The sequence below is a fragment of the Protomyctophum parallelum genome, assembly GCF_964188405.1.
Source record: "Protomyctophum parallelum genome assembly, chromosome: 11".
NCBI classification, from domain to species: Eukaryota; Metazoa; Chordata; class Actinopteri; order Myctophiformes; family Myctophidae; genus Protomyctophum; species Protomyctophum parallelum.
The window spans coordinates 28,488,990-28,507,709 of NC_139707.1; the positions used below are offsets into that span (position 1 = coordinate 28,488,990).

General features: G+C 43.3%; 1 protein-coding gene across 1 annotated transcript in view; it reads left to right on the forward strand.

Moving 5' to 3' along the window:
• The window catches only part of gtdc1 (glycosyltransferase-like domain containing 1), a 51,320-nt gene that overhangs the window by 13,620 nt on the left and 18,980 nt on the right, over positions 1-18,720 (forward strand). Inside the window, exons 4-6 of the mRNA XM_083776279.1 lie at positions 1,668-1,841; positions 14,005-14,091; positions 15,303-15,509. Of these exons, the coding sequence (XP_083632405.1) occupies positions 1,668-1,841; positions 14,005-14,091; positions 15,303-15,509 (468 nt within the window). The remainder of the gene's footprint in view (positions 1-1,667; positions 1,842-14,004; positions 14,092-15,302; positions 15,510-18,720) is intronic.

An 18,720-nucleotide genomic window follows, 5' to 3' on the forward strand; every position in this document is an offset into this window, starting at 1 on the left:
TCTATACCCTCACAGGACTGACAGGAGAGCATGCACTATGGCTGAACGTCAACATGCAAAATATTAACATTGCAAAAGGAAACGATATGGACAATTGGACATAGATTGGTTGACTTCAAAATAAGAACACTTTGCCCAGTAAAGAAAATGCAATATTGACTTATGATGTTTTGTGTGAACCCATAGGCACATTATATACAGTAAGATAGAAGATATCTGGTCATGTAGCCCTAGCGTTCACCCCCTCATACTATAGTAGACTTTCCTTTTCATCCTTGGGGGACTCTAACATACAGTTTGGTTAAAATTATGTTTTATTCATTAACTAAGGATTGCAGCTTTAAAGGGTGAGACCACGTTTTTAAGGTTTGGGTTGTTTTCCTACTTTATTATGGGCAAACTAGTTATTTCGCTCCGTTGTGTTGTTTATTAGCAATTTAAGAAAAAAAAAAAAGTTGCTCATTGACTTCCATTGTAACGGGGAAACAGCTCTCAAAGTCACTCTTTTACATGAACCAACGCAACAAAAGCTGATTCTGACAGTTTATGACATCAGGAAAACTCATGCGGTTTTATTTTCGTCTTTTAAGATAGATTTATAAAGTTACTATTTTAGTCGGAGATAGACTGAAGCAGTACTACGGCGTTCCCAACTCTCGCGGGGACGTCTTGCAAGGTTTCGTTTGTAAACAGAAGTCTCCACGCTGTTTGAGATGCACCCAGCTGCAACCTCGCATATGAGCAATCACAGACACTTTACACACTTATTCTAAAGTGTCTTCTAAAGTGTCTCCCTCAAACACGTCCATTGTGTATGTTTTTAGTGACAAGCGGACGAGATCAAATCCATTTTTTACATCCCGTCGTTTCCAATAAGGAAGTGGTGTACAGTTTTGGTCCATTCAGATCGTTTTTTACTCAACGCGAACAGCAGTGATTCGGTCGGCGTAGGCATACCTACCGGATCTTCTTTCTACACAAATTTGTCAAAACAAGACAAAGTTGACATTTTTTATTTAAAATAAAACCGCATGAGTTTTCCAGCTTTTGTTGCGTTCGTTTCTGTGCTAAAAAAGTTACTTTGAGACTTGAGAGCCGTTACAATGGAAGTCAATGGACTCTTATTTTTTATTTCTTAAATTGCTAATAAACAACACAACTGAGTGAAATAACTCATGGAATGGAATAGTTTGCCAATAATAAGGTAAGAAAACAACCCAAACATCTAAAAAAGTAGTCTTACCGTTTAAGTCTTAACCTAGTCTTAAAGAACTTGCTGATTCTGTCTTCTATATATTCTAACTAACGGTTTTCAGAAAAAAAAAACTAATGTTTCTATATCAGTGGTTCTCAAACTTTCTCATGTCAAGGACCCCCAAAATTATATGTATTTGGCCGTGGACCCTCATCTTCAAATATTTGCTTCCCTTATGAGTAAAACGGAAATAAATAAATAATCAATCAATCAATCATATGGGAGATAGACAATATATGGGAGATAGACAATGTATATATTCAATGATTTGAACACATTTGCACGAGTATAAAATATGGTTCAAGTTGTTAAAATAAAAAATTACACAGATGTTTTCCCTGTTTTAATGGGTTATAATAAGTAGTCAGATGAACCCTCATCCTCTCTCCTGCTCCTCTACTCTGACCCCCAGCTTGGTGGCAGATGTGGTGGCGTTCAACTCCGCTTTCAACATGGAGTCCTTCCTGTCCTCCATCGGCACGTTCATGAAGAGGATGCCTGACCACCGGCCCAAGAACCTGGCCGGCCTCCTCCGCCCAAAGTGCTGCGTGCTCCACTTCCCCCTGCAATTCCCCTGTGTCACAAGGTCAGTGTCATCGTCGTCCTCCCCTGGCCCCAGTCCTTTTGCCTTTGAGGGACAACCGGTACCAACTGATTAAAGAAAAGCACCAGGCCCGGGTGCCGCTTAATCCGGCCCAGAGAGCTTGATAGAGTTTGTGAAGGAAGGCACGGTTAATGGCGGTCTGCAAATATGTTCGCTAGAAGTCAAGATTAGTGCAAATGCAGTTCTACCGGAGCCGCCGGTAGAAACTACTCAGTTGCAGCAGATGAGCCTGATTAATTAGAGCTTCGGTTCTAAACCTTTTTATACTGAAGTTCCACCTCAGAAAAAAGCTCTCCAAGTACCACCATAATAACTGATGTTAAAATACAGGAGCGTATACCTGCCCTTTTTGTTCCATTCCTAAGCCAATAATCAGTGACTACTGATATTTCTAATGTGAATAATCCGTTCTCAAATCTTCTATTAACGGCTAGGTGTGCTGCAATGCTCATTTCAGCACGGTTGGATAGCCTACTTCAACCAATTGCTTGGTCAGAATAACTACCTGTAGTAATATAAATTTCATTCCACTTTTGTCTTTTTTCTCCTTTTTGTGTACCACCAGAGGGGGGCTTAAGTACTACCAGTGGTTGGGAACCTCTGAATGAGAGAGAGAGAGAAGAGAGAGAGAGAGTTAGTTTGTGTGTGCATGTGTGCGTGAATAAAGCTGCAGATCATCAGTAATCAGCAGAGATAGCGAGACGCGTTAGCGCTCCTGCATGCCACAATTGAATGGGTTCTAGCCAGGCGTTTTTGTTTTGAAAGGAAAATGCATGTGGTCTCTGAGGCTACATTGCTATACTGTGTGTGTTTGTTCATTAACGGGGGTCTCCATGTCTCTCCAGGTCGTCATTACTAACCCTGCCAATCATGGGTTTTGACGTGCTTTTTTCAAAAGCCCATACCGCCGATCACATGTTTTGACATGTTTTTTGTGTTTTTTGAGTGGTGCAACCACTCCCTTACGGAGCTATGTGTGTGGGTGGCTGGCTGGGTGCGTCTTGAGCACGAAAACAGCATGGTTGTTTTTCACCACCTGTGTGCAACCTAACACACACACACACAAAGACACACATATACTGTATATATGGTGATTTCGGGTGTGCCAGTACAGTACAGTACATTAGAGGGTACAGTAGAGGGACCCCCACACGGTAACTCTGTCATTTCTCAACCGTTGCGGACACGGGCCAGCTCGCCGGAATCAGGCCGGCACCCTGGGTGCGTTCCTGTGGGTCTGGGTGGAACAACCGTTCACTGGAACCACCGTTCCCAATGAATTCAAGAACCATGAAATCACGTGGCTGCTAAAACCCGCCTCCCATCCACTCCCATGTTAGAATTAGATAATTTTCTAGAACGCACTCATATATCCTTTCCTGTATCGTTCCACTGATCTTATCCATACATCACGCACATCGGTACACATTATCTCTGTATAGGGCATAGCATTGGCCGTGGTTTTCTGGTTCCACTGAAAAATATCCAATTAATGTTTCCCAAAGAGATTTACAAAACTATTTATATGCATTTTGTTTTAGCCTAGAATCAAGCCATAAAACCTTTGATTCTGTGAGGGGAAAAAAAAACAATATTTAATTTCATTTTTAATTCCTTTTGTTTAGCGTTTTTCTTTTTTCTTCACAGAATCGAAGGTTTTATGGGCATGACTCAACAGGATCCTGGATGACTTGGATTCTAGGCTTAAAAAATATATAGGCTTATATAAATATCTTTTTAATCTCTATGGGAACAATGAATGGTTTTCAGTGGAACCAGAAAACCATGCCCACTGCTATGCCCTATAGTCATGTGATCAAGACGGATCTGTCCGGTTTTCCATATTCCATCCGATTGGCTTACAAAGTTTGCAGGATTTGTCGTTTTTTCACAAAATGCCTCAAATCATGATCAATTTACATGACATTTTGCACTCACATTCCGTGGAATAAATCCCACCCTTTTCACATTGGCCTGTTTTAGCGCCACCAGCAGGTGGAATTTTGCTCCGTCTCTCTAAAAAACATTTGAATGTCCACTTGCGGTCAAAGGCTAAGAAGAAATGCCACCCTTTTCACATTTGCCTATTATAGCAGGAGGCCACAATATCCTACCTGACCTGGTGGAGGATATCTGTGCTCCAACTAGCACTTTTTCTAGTTTGTACTGAACTTGAATGGGAATTGGAATGAGGATTTCGCAATTTTGTTGCCTTTACTATATTGCCTACAGTAGTTGACTTTTCCCAAATAGAATTATACGCACATATGAATTATAAAAAACAACAATCCCGGTGGATCCAGGATTAGATCCAGGTTCCTCTTTATAAACTGTTGTCTTGGTTCAGTGGAGAGGGGTGGTACTTTTTTATTGCCCCGTTCCAAAACAATGCACTGCGAAACAGGCCCGAGGAAAGTCCTGAGCTCCACAGCGAAGGCTCTGTTTCTCATTAAGGGTCCAAATTAACAGCAGCCACTTCTTCACATGAAAACGACAAGATCATAACACGGCCCGGGATTTTGGGAATATCAGCATTGAAAACATTACAATGACGTTCACGTTAATCCTGAATGAGATTATTTGCAGAAATCAGGTGTGAGAGCCAGCCCACCGACCGTGTATCCCCTGGGGATATGGTTTTGGTCATGCCACAGCGGGACATTCCGTTATGAAATAACACCATCGTGCTCATAATTTTGTTTTTTTTGGGGAGGGGAGGGGGGTGAGGGCGTGCTCTGCATTTCTGGAATAAAATCATAAAATAAAAAAATAAAATCATAAACACATCATGGAGTTTTTCAGCAATTTGGGGGCTGCCTCCTTTCAAGCCATGCCATTCTCAGGGGTGACTGAATACAGAGGGAAAAAGATGAAAGGCTCACCCAAGTGCACATATTGTTACGAGCGTACTCTCGTGGCATATTATTGCTAATTATTATAGGCCCTAGTCCCCCTTAGGAGATGCCTTGTCCATGAAACTCGTGTGTGAGTGTTTTCTGTGACCCCCGCCTGCAGTAATTGTGTCACACAGTCTTTATTTTACGGCCTTTCCCTCTCGCGGAGGGGGCAGCGAGTGTGTTGCGTGAAGCCAGTCAACTCTGATATCGTCGGGGCAAAAACCTCCTATCTCCATGCATTTTGTGTTTGTGGATTGGCTTCACTGTTCACTCCCCTCCACCCCTACAGCCCCCCAAACCGCTTCAGCAGTGACATGTTAAAGCTTTCACCACAGCGAGTATTGCCTGAACTTATACCCGGCCGCACGCTGGTTGTTGCCCAAGGAAAATACTCTAATCCACAGGCTCACAATGTGTCACGGTGTCGACGCATTGCAAACTTGTAGATCGCCTATTTTTCGTGGTCAATGATCAGACTTATGATTGTTGACGTTATTTCCGTGTGACACACATATTTCGTATTTCCTACCTTATTAGCGAGCCCGATGCGACAACACCGGGGAGCGTCTGTGTTTCTTTGAGCGTCTTCTAATTTAGTGTGTGTGTGTGTGTGTGTGTGTGTGTGTGTTTGCATGGACCTCTGCATGTTTTCATGTGTACTCGCCCGCGTAAAGAAACGCTGAAAGTGAGCTGCCATGGCTGACGCAGGCCTCTCGCCCAGAGTGTTTTTCAGCTCATTTTCAGATGGTAATTTGCCTGATCCAAAGCAAACTCACAGAGTGTAAGTAAGCGATTATATGCATGGCCGACAATCCCTCAAACATGCCTGCGGTCCTTTTCCAAACACAGTTAGTCCAGCTCTTTGAAAATATAAAACGCTCGGAGAAACAAATGGCAGAGGGGAGAAATACCAGATGATTTTCCTGCATAGGTATTCATATGTCGCCGCTCTCTCTCTCTCTCTCTCTCTCTCTCTCTCGGTGTGTTTATGTGTGTGTGTGTGTAAGGTCTTCTCCATCCAAGCATTTGAAAGCCATGTGATGACTCTTGTAGCGAAACGCTACCAGGCCAAATGAACAAAACTAAAAGAGCTTCTTTTTTGGCGGGGGTGGGCTGGGGGGAAAGGGGGGGGGGGGGGGGCACTGTGCCTTTTCCGCGAGCAGCGAGGGCTCTTTGTGGTCGGTGTGTTTGTGGTATCCATCTATCAATCGGCTTTTGAGGGGTGGACTTTTGTAATTTAATAGCGATTGACCTGAGCCAGCAGAAACCTGCGGTGGCAGACAAAGCCATCACATTTATCATGGGAGAGCAGCAGGGCATTGACTTTCTTTGAGTATTGTCAATCCGCTGGTATGGTATAGAAGAGGCGGGGAACTCGGAGGGGTAATCAAATCAATGCGGTCCCACCACGTGATCAGCAGGTGCCAAATTCTGGCGAGCCGGGTACCCCACTGCCTTTCTCACATTCGCCTCCCCGTTCCTCCTCTGCTTTTGTGCAGTTGTCAGGCCGAGCGCGTGTTGTTTTTTTCTTCTTTTTCCTCAGGAGGTGATCGCAGTCAGGTGTTGAAAGTAGAGCTTGATTATTTTCATCATGATTAGGGTTTTGTTGCTTCGCTCCCCGACCAAAATATTTGCTTTAAAAAGCTTTGATGATGATGGATCTGAATGTGCACGTGTGCAGGCGCGCGCACGTGTGTGTGTGCGTGTGTGTTTTCCCCCCTTTTCTTTTTCTTTCTATGGCAGGTCTTTCATTGTTTAGGTCTGGAGACAAAGGGAGTCCTCTTATGTGTGGCAAAGTGTTCCTGCATTGAAAGGATATGAATGCAGGTTTCAGCTTCAAACTTGAAAGAGTTAGATTTTTTTCTTTCTTTCCTTTTCTTCAGACCTCCCCATTTGATGGACCGGTTTTCATTAAGTCCCTTAACTCGCTGCAGATAACTGAAGCTACTTTTAAGTTGATTAGGAAAACGTTCTTTCTTTGGCTACTTTAAAAAAGGCATTGATGTGGCTCCTTGTGAAGCAGTCAGTCAGTCAGCTCAGGTCTCAGTGTGATTGACTCCTGGAACAGCGTGCTGCCTGCAGCAGATGGCAGGATATCCTGTTTGAAACGTTCCTTTGAGAAGTTCAAATGCGACTGGACGTCTTTCCAAGAAGATGAAGATGGTAAACCAGAGAGCAAATCAAGATGTTGCATATACCCATCACAAACCCAATGATATTTGATACAAATGTTTTTCGTAATAAGCCCTATATTTAATAATGCTTATAGTTTGTATTTAGATTATCTTACATCGGTACGAAAAAGCATTTCATTCGTTTTGGGCACGAACAGGGAAATGTTTTGCCCTGTTTTCTGTCTTTCTTTATTTCTTTTAAGACATACTGTTGTATAATTATTTATTTTTTTAGAGCATATGCCCTTCCGCCACAAAGAGAATATATAAGGAAAATGCCGCCCCTGAGGTATAGTAGGTCTTCCAGACTATGGACAGGACATCTGAAGGCATTCCTTGCCACGTGTGCTGCTAAGTAAGTCTGTTTAGCCCTGGGACTGTGGACTAATTGGAGACACTGAAGCATCGGGGCAGAATAATCTCATACACAAAGCTGAGTCCCCCTGCATGTATGGGGAAGAAGATGCCCTCTGAAACAGGTGTGGGCTGTTTTTTTTTTTCCTGGTGAATTGTAATTGCGAGGCAACCAAATAGGACTCTAGGGTGCTGAAGCTGTGCTCACACAAGCATGCGTCTATTGACTTAATAGGATAATGATATGACAAGAATTGACATTTAAAGCCATCCTGAATGTCATTTACTTTATTTATGCTGGGTCCACCAGGGATCTGTACTGGGTCCACTCCTTTTTCTACGTATACACCAAATCTGTTTGACGGAAAAATGGTGATACTGTACATAGCTACAAGCTCACAACGCGTCAGAATGTTCACGTATTATGACATTTCCAAGAATAGGGACGCTAGGGTTCATGCGGTTCATGTGCCTTATATGGAAATGTTCCTTTTTTACCTTAAGAGCACAGGATTCCCCTCAAGGGTTTATACTAGATCTATCTTAATTGTTTACTTTCTAAAGCAGTATGGCACAAGATGACCCGAGTACATTACCTCATAATCCTGCTTTGCTTTGTGCCATCTTACATCCTAATCTTGCGAAGGGGGGGGGGGGTGACAGCGGTTTAACTAGACCAGACAATGGACTCATCCGCTAACCTTTTACGGGGCGGTTGAAAGCCTTGTACAGTAAGTCACCATTTGGTGCCCAGAGCCACTCATCCTCAGATGACCTGACACTCATCTCTCTCAAATCTCCTCTTTGATTACTTCCAAGTTGCCACCGGACTGCGTGCCGTGGCTCCGAGCCGTGGCGCGGCCTTGATGAGTATAAACGTTGGGGGGGGGGGGGGTGAGGGTCTCCTAATCACACCGCCCATGTCTTAAGCTCATCGGTGACTTGATGAAAACAGCTGTCCGCCACCTTTTTTCTCCCCTATGCTTATTCGACGTCACACCTCCAGTTCTCTAATCCTTTCAAATAGTCTGCTCTTGCATGCCTGTGTCCATCAAAGTCCTTAGGTTACGGCCCAGGGGAAAGCACCGAACAGCGCGCCGATAGGGGCTCACTGCGAGGTTTGTTGCTGGTGTGTACAGTGAAACTTGAGGTACGGCGGTGCCTCGGCTTTCAGTCGCTCGTGTGCCAGGAGCGACCACAATTAGGTCCATATGGCGCTTTGAAGTTGGGGGGATCTAACTGTGATGAATGGGAATGAATTAAGGATCAAACCCTGCATTGGTGATTTGTCCTTAATACCAAAGTTTAGCTAACACATGCTGGCATCTGTTCAGTGATGACATAAGCAAGAAAAACGGGTGTTTTCAAAACACGGCTACACAATTGAATAATCTGAACTCCAGGGGAACTGCACGTTGTTCATGCCAAATATCAGAGGCGTGTAAGGAAATTAGACAGTATAATTTATTCCTCAACTTAAGCATTCTGGCATTACGCTGTCATAAAAAAATATATATATATATAATATATATATAGTAGTTCACCTTTGCACAAATAGCAAGCTGCATTTCCAAGTAAGCAGTTGGGATCCTAATAATTGCAGGCTTAACTGGTACAGACAGTGAGTGAAGAGTGATTTGATGCTAAGTAACACATAGGTAGGTCTCGGCTACTGCCACTGAGGCAACAGCCTCCCGATCCGGCGTGCAGATTGGCGTGACAAGACCGTTCCCACATCCCTGACCTGAGGTGGCTCCCCAAGAGCTCCCCGGAGAATCCTCTTCCTCCTCTCATTGTCTTAAATGTTTACGAAAGGCTTCAAGTGAGATTTACTCCTCGTTCGGATGCAGAAAGGAAAATGACAAGCATGTAACCATGGCTGCTTCACAAGTGAATGACATCATGGGGACGCGCGGTGTGGGGAGGGTTTTTTAATTGGAACAGAATGACTTCTGAAGCGCGCTTCCCTGGAGACCGATGGCGCTTGTGTGTACAATGGAACGCGCCACATGTATCCAGTGATCCAACTCGCTAAAATAATACTCGTTTCTGCTGGCCAAACATGCTCACACAGTCAAGTGGTTCTCTGGGCCCTAGATTTTTTATATTTTTTTGACAAGGGCAATTTTGTTTCTGGGACCCAGGTTTTGTCTTTGTTCCAAATCCCCAGAATCAATTCCAGTACCTGTCACATTTTAAAGTGTGGTTTGTATTTTAGATATTACATCTTGCTACATGAACAATACTACTGTATATAGCATAGATTTGTTTGTTTGCCGTTCTTGGATGAACAAGAATGCCAGCAGCCAGGTGATAGATTTTTATTGGCTTGTTGAGATGTGGGCATATTTCCAACTGAGGAGGCGGAGGAAACATATTGCTTGTTGCAAGCCATTGAGTATTGTTGTTTCTTTCTTTTTTTGCAATGCATTTTCAACTCATTTTTATTTTTGTAACAAAACAAATCCCTCCACATACATTGAACTCCGGAATTTACTGTACAGTACTGGTCCCAGCTCAACCTGGTTGGAAAATAAAATATAGAGTTATATTTGGTGTTTGTTAGGTTTTTATGGATACATGCACAGCAGTTGCCCGCTCTTCTGTGGCCTGTCAATAATCGGCTTGGTGGTCCTGATGTCATATTTTGCCGTCCATATGCATATTACATAATTTCAACTTATCCCCCAAAGATATGCTATGAAAAGAATAAGGAAACAATTTCTTTCTCTTGCTGGACTTTGATCTTTGCGGCGCCATCTCTTGACTAGACTAAAGGCAAAGTGCAAGTAGTGTCCTCGCTCCCTTTTCCGTCTCGATCTCCATCCAAGTCAGAACGCTCCTGTGAATTCCCCCGTAGGCCCTCTGACCACGGCCACGTCTGACGTCCACTCCACAGTGAAGTGGACTGCCGTCCCTGCTAGGAGTGCCCGGTGAGTGGTGGACTATAGTCGAAAAGTGGACCGCGATCGCTTCTGACTAAAGGGTCAGCTCATAATGACTGTAATGTAGATCTTAATGTGCTCTAATGACCAGCTCAGTCCATGCCCACTGACAAACATCCCCTCTACCGGACGTGACCGGCCCCTCGTCAAAAAGCACCATCAGTGGGCGTTAAATGGCTGCAATTTTGAGCTTTATGATGATGAGATTGTTTTGAAGTGATGCCCCCAGGACAGTAACCTCAATGCTTTAAAACCTTTGGCCGCTTCCCTCTGACTCTGACCTAACAAAAGCCAGGCCAGTTTTAACCCTGAGGGGTTCCAGAGCATGGGATTCACACACAACCGGTCCACCTTTAACAGTGGCTTGAACTCTCTGGCACGGACATTCAAACATCAAACCACTTTACTTTTATGCAGTGTTATGCATCTCTGAAATCCTGCAGGTTTGACCTGCGGTTTGTCCTTTTGTTCAACTCTCGTTGAACATTTTGTGAGTGTCTGGGGTAACTATGTTCTGAAGTCTTTCTTGCCCTTTGTGGTGTTAATTGCATATTTTGTATATCTTGTCTTTTTTAATATTTTTAAATTACACAAATTAATCTATAGACTTTGTTAATCATGGTCTGTCTCACACAATCGAGAAACATTTTTAGCTTTCAGATTAATTCATATTTCCTGATTTTAAATAAAAAATAAAATGGGATATTCATATGCTATGTGGGTACTATCATGTCTGACCTCCTTCCAAGAGACTGGTAGAATGTACATTTTCATTTCGGGGCACCATAAAACGCGACGGTAACCCAATTATTCAGTGGCCTTGCGTCTGTATTGAATGAGTTCATAGCATAAAGGCCACTGGGCCTGCACACCGTGGCTCCCAGATCCATGCCGTTTTTCATTACCCGCTGGGAGAGACACTTGTGATTATTGCCAATAAAGGAAATTAGATCAAATGATTTTTGACTTTGACTCCCCCCTTCATCCTTTCACATTTAATCAAATGCACAGAGGTAAAGTCATCACAGAAATTGCTGTTGATTTATAAATAAGCTAATTGGTGGCATTCTCTCTAAGTACCCTCCCTCTCTCTCTCTCTCTTTTTCTCTCTCTCTCTCTCTCTCTCTCTCTCTCTCTCTCTCTCTCTCTCTCTCTCTCGTTCTCTCTCCCTCCCTCCCTCCCCGTCTCGCTCTCTTTCTGCCAGTAGACAGGAGCAGGTTTTTATTGCCGCTAGTCAAAACCTCTTCATCCAATTTCTAAAATGGCTTATCGAATAAAAATTTCCCAGGGGCCCCGCGAAGCAGCACCATTGGTCATACCTAACCACAACGCGCCTCCTTGTCAGCCCTCTGAATGGACGCCGGTACCAAGGAGATGAATCCATGTCCATATCTCTTATGTAATATATCCATCTACCCACTCCTCTCCACTTTGGCACTTTTATCAATGGGCCTGTCAAGGTAATGTCTCGCTGCTTTGGTTTCTGAAACGCTACTCTAAATTGCCTTTATAGATCCTAATAATGCAAGTGCTCGCTAGAGACGGGCAGTACCATAGCGTTTTGTCCTCCAGCCCCTTATGCCTTATGTTTCTGCGCATTCCTTATGCTAATTTCCGTACACCTAAGGCCATATTATCGCCCATTACAGTAGTCATTCTATCTCCCTGAGAGGGCTCTATTAGATCAGGGAGATAAGTGCTTTAGGTACTGCAGATGAATAAGGGAATGAGCATTAAGTCATTTTAGCCTTTAAGCGGTATCCCGCACAGAGGAATATGGGTTTGAATTGTTTTAGGTATTTTAAACTCTTAACTTAAGGTGTGCTCACAGCCTCTGTAATATTTTTTATGTATTTTCATTCCCCCCCTTCCTTTCCTGTGTGTGTGTGTGTGCATGAGAGGGAAGCATATAAAAGACTCTCCACTTTGACAAACACTGCTTCAAATACCTTGTTTTGACAGGTCTGTACACTTGATTCGTTATGGATGTGTCTGCCCAACAGTTCCGTTTTCTTCACCACTTTAAGTTTTAGTAGCGAGTCTATTTGTAAATCGCCACTTTCTTTGCAATTCACGAAAACATTTTCTCAAAATGTTTGATCTATATATTAACATGCTCAAAATATTGATGCCAGCTTGTAAGTGGTTACGTGTCACATATTTTTCACATAATGTTTGCCTACTTTTGCCAAATATGTGCCTATTATGCTATGCCCAGAATGTGGACGCTAGGTTTTAAGTCCATAATTTATGATGATTTCCAGAGAGAGTGGGACTATACAGTATAGTACACACACACCATACAACAATACAGGCTCTCAGTGTTACGTCTGCCAGCTACGATTGGTCATGCTGTGATGTCATTCTCTCGCCACAGATGACTTCTGGCGTCAGTTGACAAGTCTTTGACAAAAATGTGTCAGCCCAACAACAGCAAAATAAGTAATATTTACCCTTGAGGCACCAATGGAAGGTTTTAAGATATTTTGTTGCTTGCGTGTTCACATGTTTTTGTTATTTAAATTTGTTTGCTTCAACACACATGTTAAGAATGTTATATTTAGATATAGCGTGTTTAGACTTTAGACAGATGCTATGTTTTGTTTACCTGGTATCCTAGTTTCTTTGAAGCACTACATTACATTGTTCTCTTTGCATTTTACTTATGTCCATCCATCCATTTTCAACCGCTTATCCGTAGTCGGGTCGCGGGGTCAACGGCTCCACCAGAGAGCTCCAGACTTCCATCTCCAGAGCAACATTAGTAACTTGGTAACTGGTCTGCCCCAGGGTCTCCTCCCAGTGGGACGTGCATCGAGGACCTCCCTAGAGAAATGCTCGAGAGGCATCCTAACAAGATGCCGGAACCACCTAAGCTCTACTTATGTGACTTATTTGTTGTTTGTAGGGTTCATGCCATTTACTGATTTCGTGTTGCTCTGGATAAGAGACTCTGCTAAATGTCAAAATGTATTGTATTACTAATTTTTTTGTTGTTGTAATTTTAACTAATTCTAAACAAATTTTATTTCCTCACTATTATGGGAAACCTAGATTCTCATGATACCGTGACTAAGATATACAGGACATGCACGCCATAACGATCCTCGACAAAACTCGTAAGTTTCGGTGAACAATGCTCTTTGCGCCGTGACTTCACAGAGAAAGAGCGCGCGCGAAAGAGAGTAGAGACAGGAGAAGAGAGGCCCCTCAACACTGCTTCGAGAAGTGCCAGGATCCCTCTGTATGCCTCTGTGGAGCATGCAAAACAGCACTCCTCCCGCCCTCATAAATTCACCCTAGCCACGAAGACTTGCCCCGGTGCCAGCACTTCCAATGTGTTTCCCATTCCTCGTTGAATGACATCAGCATCTTTCCATACTTGCCCCCCAACCCCCCCAGCCCGCCACCCCCACCCCCCTCTCTCACCCTCTCTCACCCCCCCACAACCCCCAGTCCTGCTTCCTTGCACTCCCTCTCCAAGGAAAGCAAGCAAGCCGTCACAAGGCCAGGCAGAGTTTCAGTAGCGGTGGAAGATCCTTTGTTTGTTTTCGCTTGTGACTCTGTTGTTCTGCGATGCAAACCACTCGGAAGACGGATACAATCCTGTACCAGAAAGGCAGAAAGTCGTTTTTCTGTTTTTGTGGCCACTGAGATTAGTTGGGGGAATGGTGTTTACTGTGCGTACAAACAACTGCAGTTGATTAATAATATTTACTGTATTGTTTGTGTGTTTATGTGTGTGTGTGTGTGTGTTTGTGTTTTTGCTGGACAGACTCCTCCCGAAGCACAAGCTTGTTCTATGCAGCAGGCCTGAAGGGTTGTCTCGTGATGTTGACATCAGCGGGCCACATACTCCACGGTAATCAAGGGCGTTGGTGATGACTGCTATCCATTGACCTTGGCCTTAATGGTGTAGTTTTAGGAACTTGGAGTAGCATTTGGCCATAGCAAATGACATCATTAACTTGGCATCTTTGTGTTTGAGGGGCAAACCACTGTAGTGTCAGTAGTAAGTGCAACATGGCTGAAATGTGGGAAAGGCTAATGTCTATTTTGTCGTACAGCTGTGGCACTCGCCAAAAAGGGTTTTAATGTCTTTTTGTTTTACTCTACTCAGTTATCATGTTACACATCAGTCATTTATTACATAAACCTCTGAGACACACATGCAGTTATTCGTCGTGGGGCCAACCAGTAGCAGCAGTACCATGAACACATTTTGTCCTTGTAATTACTAGGCTATCCCCATCTGTGCCCATCTGTGCTTTTATATACTATGTGTGTGTGTGTATATATATATATATATATATATATATATACACACACACACACACACACACACACACACACACACACTCACCAGTATATAAACACACCGTACATTATTGCAGTTATACAGATTCCTGATCGGTACAGATACTATATCATTTTTGAATTGCAGCTGTAAGTGCTTGTTGTGACAGTAAATGCTCTTGATCCTTGAACTTCAACCACAGGCCTCTTTTCTACTACTCACACTGTGTTGCCTGAAAATGGCAGCTGTACATTTTCACACATTTTGGGGGGAAATGTTTTTTAATTAAATTAACTAAAATTACTTTGCAATTTCTGGGTTTTCATTTTGAATGCCCAAAACGGGGAGGCCTATTTGAAAGTCAGTGGTTACCATGGAATCCTGCCTTCAGTCATATCTGACCTGATTTGAACAGGGACGAGCACACTGGTGCACTGCACACACTGATTCACTGTTCTCTGATCTCCATATTACGTTATCATTAGGCATGTAACGATGTATCGATATATATCAATATTAATCCAGATGATGTATATCGTTTTAATAACAAATAAAAATCGATTTTGGCAGACAAAAATAGTTTTTTGATGAAATTGGTATCCCAAATGGCAAAACAATTTTCTGTGTATTTTGAAAGACAAAGGCAAAACTCTCATTAATCATTACTTTCATAATAGCCTATTGAGCTTTAGCTTTTAACAACGACAACAACCACCTATCACTTGCACGTCCTTTTAATGTGAAGTTCACAACCGTCATGTTAATGACCCCGACAGGTGTGAGGAGGAGGAGGAGTTCGGCTCACCTGACGACAAACGAGAGGAACCAGGCCACAGCTCTCTGGCTGCAGAAGAGCTATGCTCTGAACAGACCCCAGGGGGCGCCATGCTGGACCAGGGGGAAGGCCAAGGGGGCGGGGGTGAGGTGGAGGTGACGGCAGTGGACCAGACCAAACCTCTGCATATTATCTGGCCCCACAGGTGGTGAGTTACACACAAATCATACACACACATTCAGGTGGTCAGTTACACGCAAGTCATACACACACATTCAGGCGGTCAGTTACCCGTAAGTCATACACATGCATTCAAGTCCTCTGATGAACTGAGCACATCTACAAGCTCACAACGCGTGTTGTGAGATCTTTTCAGTTATTAGTTATTTGAAGTCTTTGAAGGGGTAAAACTGACAACATGGTCAGAAGCATTTTCTATAAAAACTCCCAATGGTCTTTGATATTTCATAAAAGCATATAGGTCAAAGCGGGTACAGGCTTTAGTTCCGACATACTATTGATCCGACAACCCAAACCCCTAATTTAACCATAGCACGGAGCAAGCCATGTCGGATCATCGCATTTTCGCATTGCATGTTTCCGTGCGTCAGACCTTTGGTGTGCCGGATCTGCGTGTGCATTCCACTCAAAGCCTCAAACCTGTGGTTTAGAACTTTAGCACAATACCTAAACATCCTAATTCTACAAATTGTCAAGTCACACTCACAGATTAGGACTCGGCCTGACAAAATGTTTCAGTCATGAGATAATTCTTTCCTTTATTCTTTTGCATATGCATCGTTAAAACTGTGTCCAGTGACACTGGTTTTATCCATGTATAAATTTGCCCTTTACGTTATGACGTGAATGGGTGACAAAACATAAACGTGCACTCAAACAACAGTTAAGCCATGTTGATATACTCGTGCCAGTGTGGCCATGCCGGAAATAACAGATTTACAAGCTTCCACGCCTACGTTGTGAGCTTTTGTAGATCAGCTATTTTGATTCACCGGTGTGTAACTAACGGATATGTTTGATATTCAAATGTGACAAAACGGTACGGTTACCGTCTGTTTCAGTACAGTAAACTGTTTTATTGTAATTTAGCATTCTCATAAACAATAACTATGTTTTATAAATGTTGGGAAATGGTGTTTGTACAGCTAAATCTGCCCCTCCCCAACTTTCAATTGAGCTCTTTTGTGATGTCAGGAGTAGAGGAGGTTCATCCTCGTAAACTCACCTAAACCCCTTATAAAGTGTAGAGTTCAGGTACATTTTACGGTAGAGAGGCATCCAGAGCATTGCAAATATATCTGGTTTTGAGTGCTAGACATTTACAGTGTTCATTTATAGGCCAATATTATAGTCAAAGTACTGGCAATAGTCCTCCACGTCTAGAGGCTTCCTCCACTGGTGATGTCATCACTGTGAAGTTCCTTTCTGCTACCTGCAGGGTCACCCTTTCAAAACATCTAATTTTATGTAATTTCTGTCTAATTATACTGATATAACTGATATTGCTTAGATATGGACTAATTATGTGAATATCAGACGCTGACCCTATTTTGTGACGCGCTGTGAACTTTTGTATCTGCTATAGAACAATTTAGAAAAGTGTGAGAACCAGTGATTTAGAAGGCATTTGTAGAATCGGCCTCTGCAGGTCTTAATGGTTTTCAACCAGTGGTCCGCGGACCACCAGTGGTCATTGAGGGGGTTCCAGGTGGTCCCCAGCTAAATGATGGAGAGTTGGTATGGTAACCAAATGATTGATCTTTAACTCATGAGAGCATAAAATGAAACCAAATGGACCTATTAATAAACGGGTCCATTTGGTTTCATTTTAAGCTCTCAAGAGTTAAATTATTGTTAAAGATCTGCATTACTTAAGTCTATACAAGAAGAATTGTTGCTTTGATCAACGTTTGCCTGTTATTTCTGCTAATGGTACCAACATCAATACAGCATGGGATTGTGAACAAAATATTATTTAGTTTTGAGAGGCTAAATCTCATCAAATGGTGGTCTGTGGCTCAGATGCTGAATAAATAATGGGCCTTGATATGAAAAGGGTTGAAAACCACTGGTTTAATGTTCTGTCTGTCATGGAGATTAATATTTGGCTATCTTCTCATGGCGTATGAAAACACCTTTACACAACCAGGAGGACCCACGTTACCCCAGCTGGCCTGTAGCCTATGGTGCTATCCTTTGATTGCTTGGCTTTGATCTGTGTTCTTTGCCTCTCCTGGTCGGGCCTGGCATGGCATGAGTTAGAAAAAAGCAGTCACGCAAGCAAGCAAGTGGTAATCCAATGATGGCGTCGTCGTGTGCGCCTCTCATTGCCTTAGAGTACCTCGGCACAATGGTGTCGGTGTGTTCCAGAACCTGCAGGGGGGCTATTTGCTTTGGATAGTTGTTAGCAAGGTTGTTTGACAACAAAACCAAGGGGCATGGGAAATTACTAGCACACTTTGGTAAAGAAAACGGATACCGGTGGTTTGTGTTATGGGCTGAGATGAGGAGCGAACGGTGTCCTAGTGTACTTGTGAATGAATATTCATTATTATTATTAGTATTCATTACGCGTGTGTAGAGTATATGACAGGACATTCACCATTATCTGAATCGGCAAGAGAGAATGATCCATTATATGCGTGGATGGGTGTATCTAACAGAAAACAAAAACCTTTGATGTCTAGGCCCCTTTTTGGAATACTACTCTCCCCCCCCCTCCCCCCCAACCCCACCTCCCCCCCAACCCCACCTCCCTGGCGTTCTGCTTCATGTACCTTGGAGAGCAAAGACAACAGGCTTTCTGGGGGAGTTACATTTTTCTCCCCTGACTCTTCGGCTGCAGGTCTGACTTTCCTCCGCAAGAAACATTCCTGTAAATCAGATTAACAGCCCGAGAAAAAGACCACCATCGCCGCAGGTTCCATCGGTTGGCGTCACTATTGGGCCATTCATTGTCAGCAGTATCCAACGCCGCCCGCCCCACTCTCTCTCTGTTTAGCTCCGACTATCTGTTTTTCACCTACTCTTATATCAGTAACAATGGCACCCGCCATGTAATCTCTTCTAAACTGAGCAAAACACAGATGGATTATCGCTCCCAACATCCAAGCTTCATAAACGTTGGCTTTATTCTGGGCTAAATTAGGATTTACACAGAGTAAGGGAGAGTTGAGTGAGACATAGGGAGGGGGAGAGAGAGAGAGAGGCGTCCCGTTAATCTCCGCAATTGAAGCTGCTCTCAGTTTGTTCCATTTGGTCCTCATATTTTCTCTCTCGCCCTCCACTTTTCTTCTTTTTCTTTTTTTCGTGCTCTGTTGCAGATTGTTAATCTGTGTGTGGCCTGGATCCTCAGATTATGGGACCGTCTTATTGCAGGCACTGCTTTCCAGGGGAGG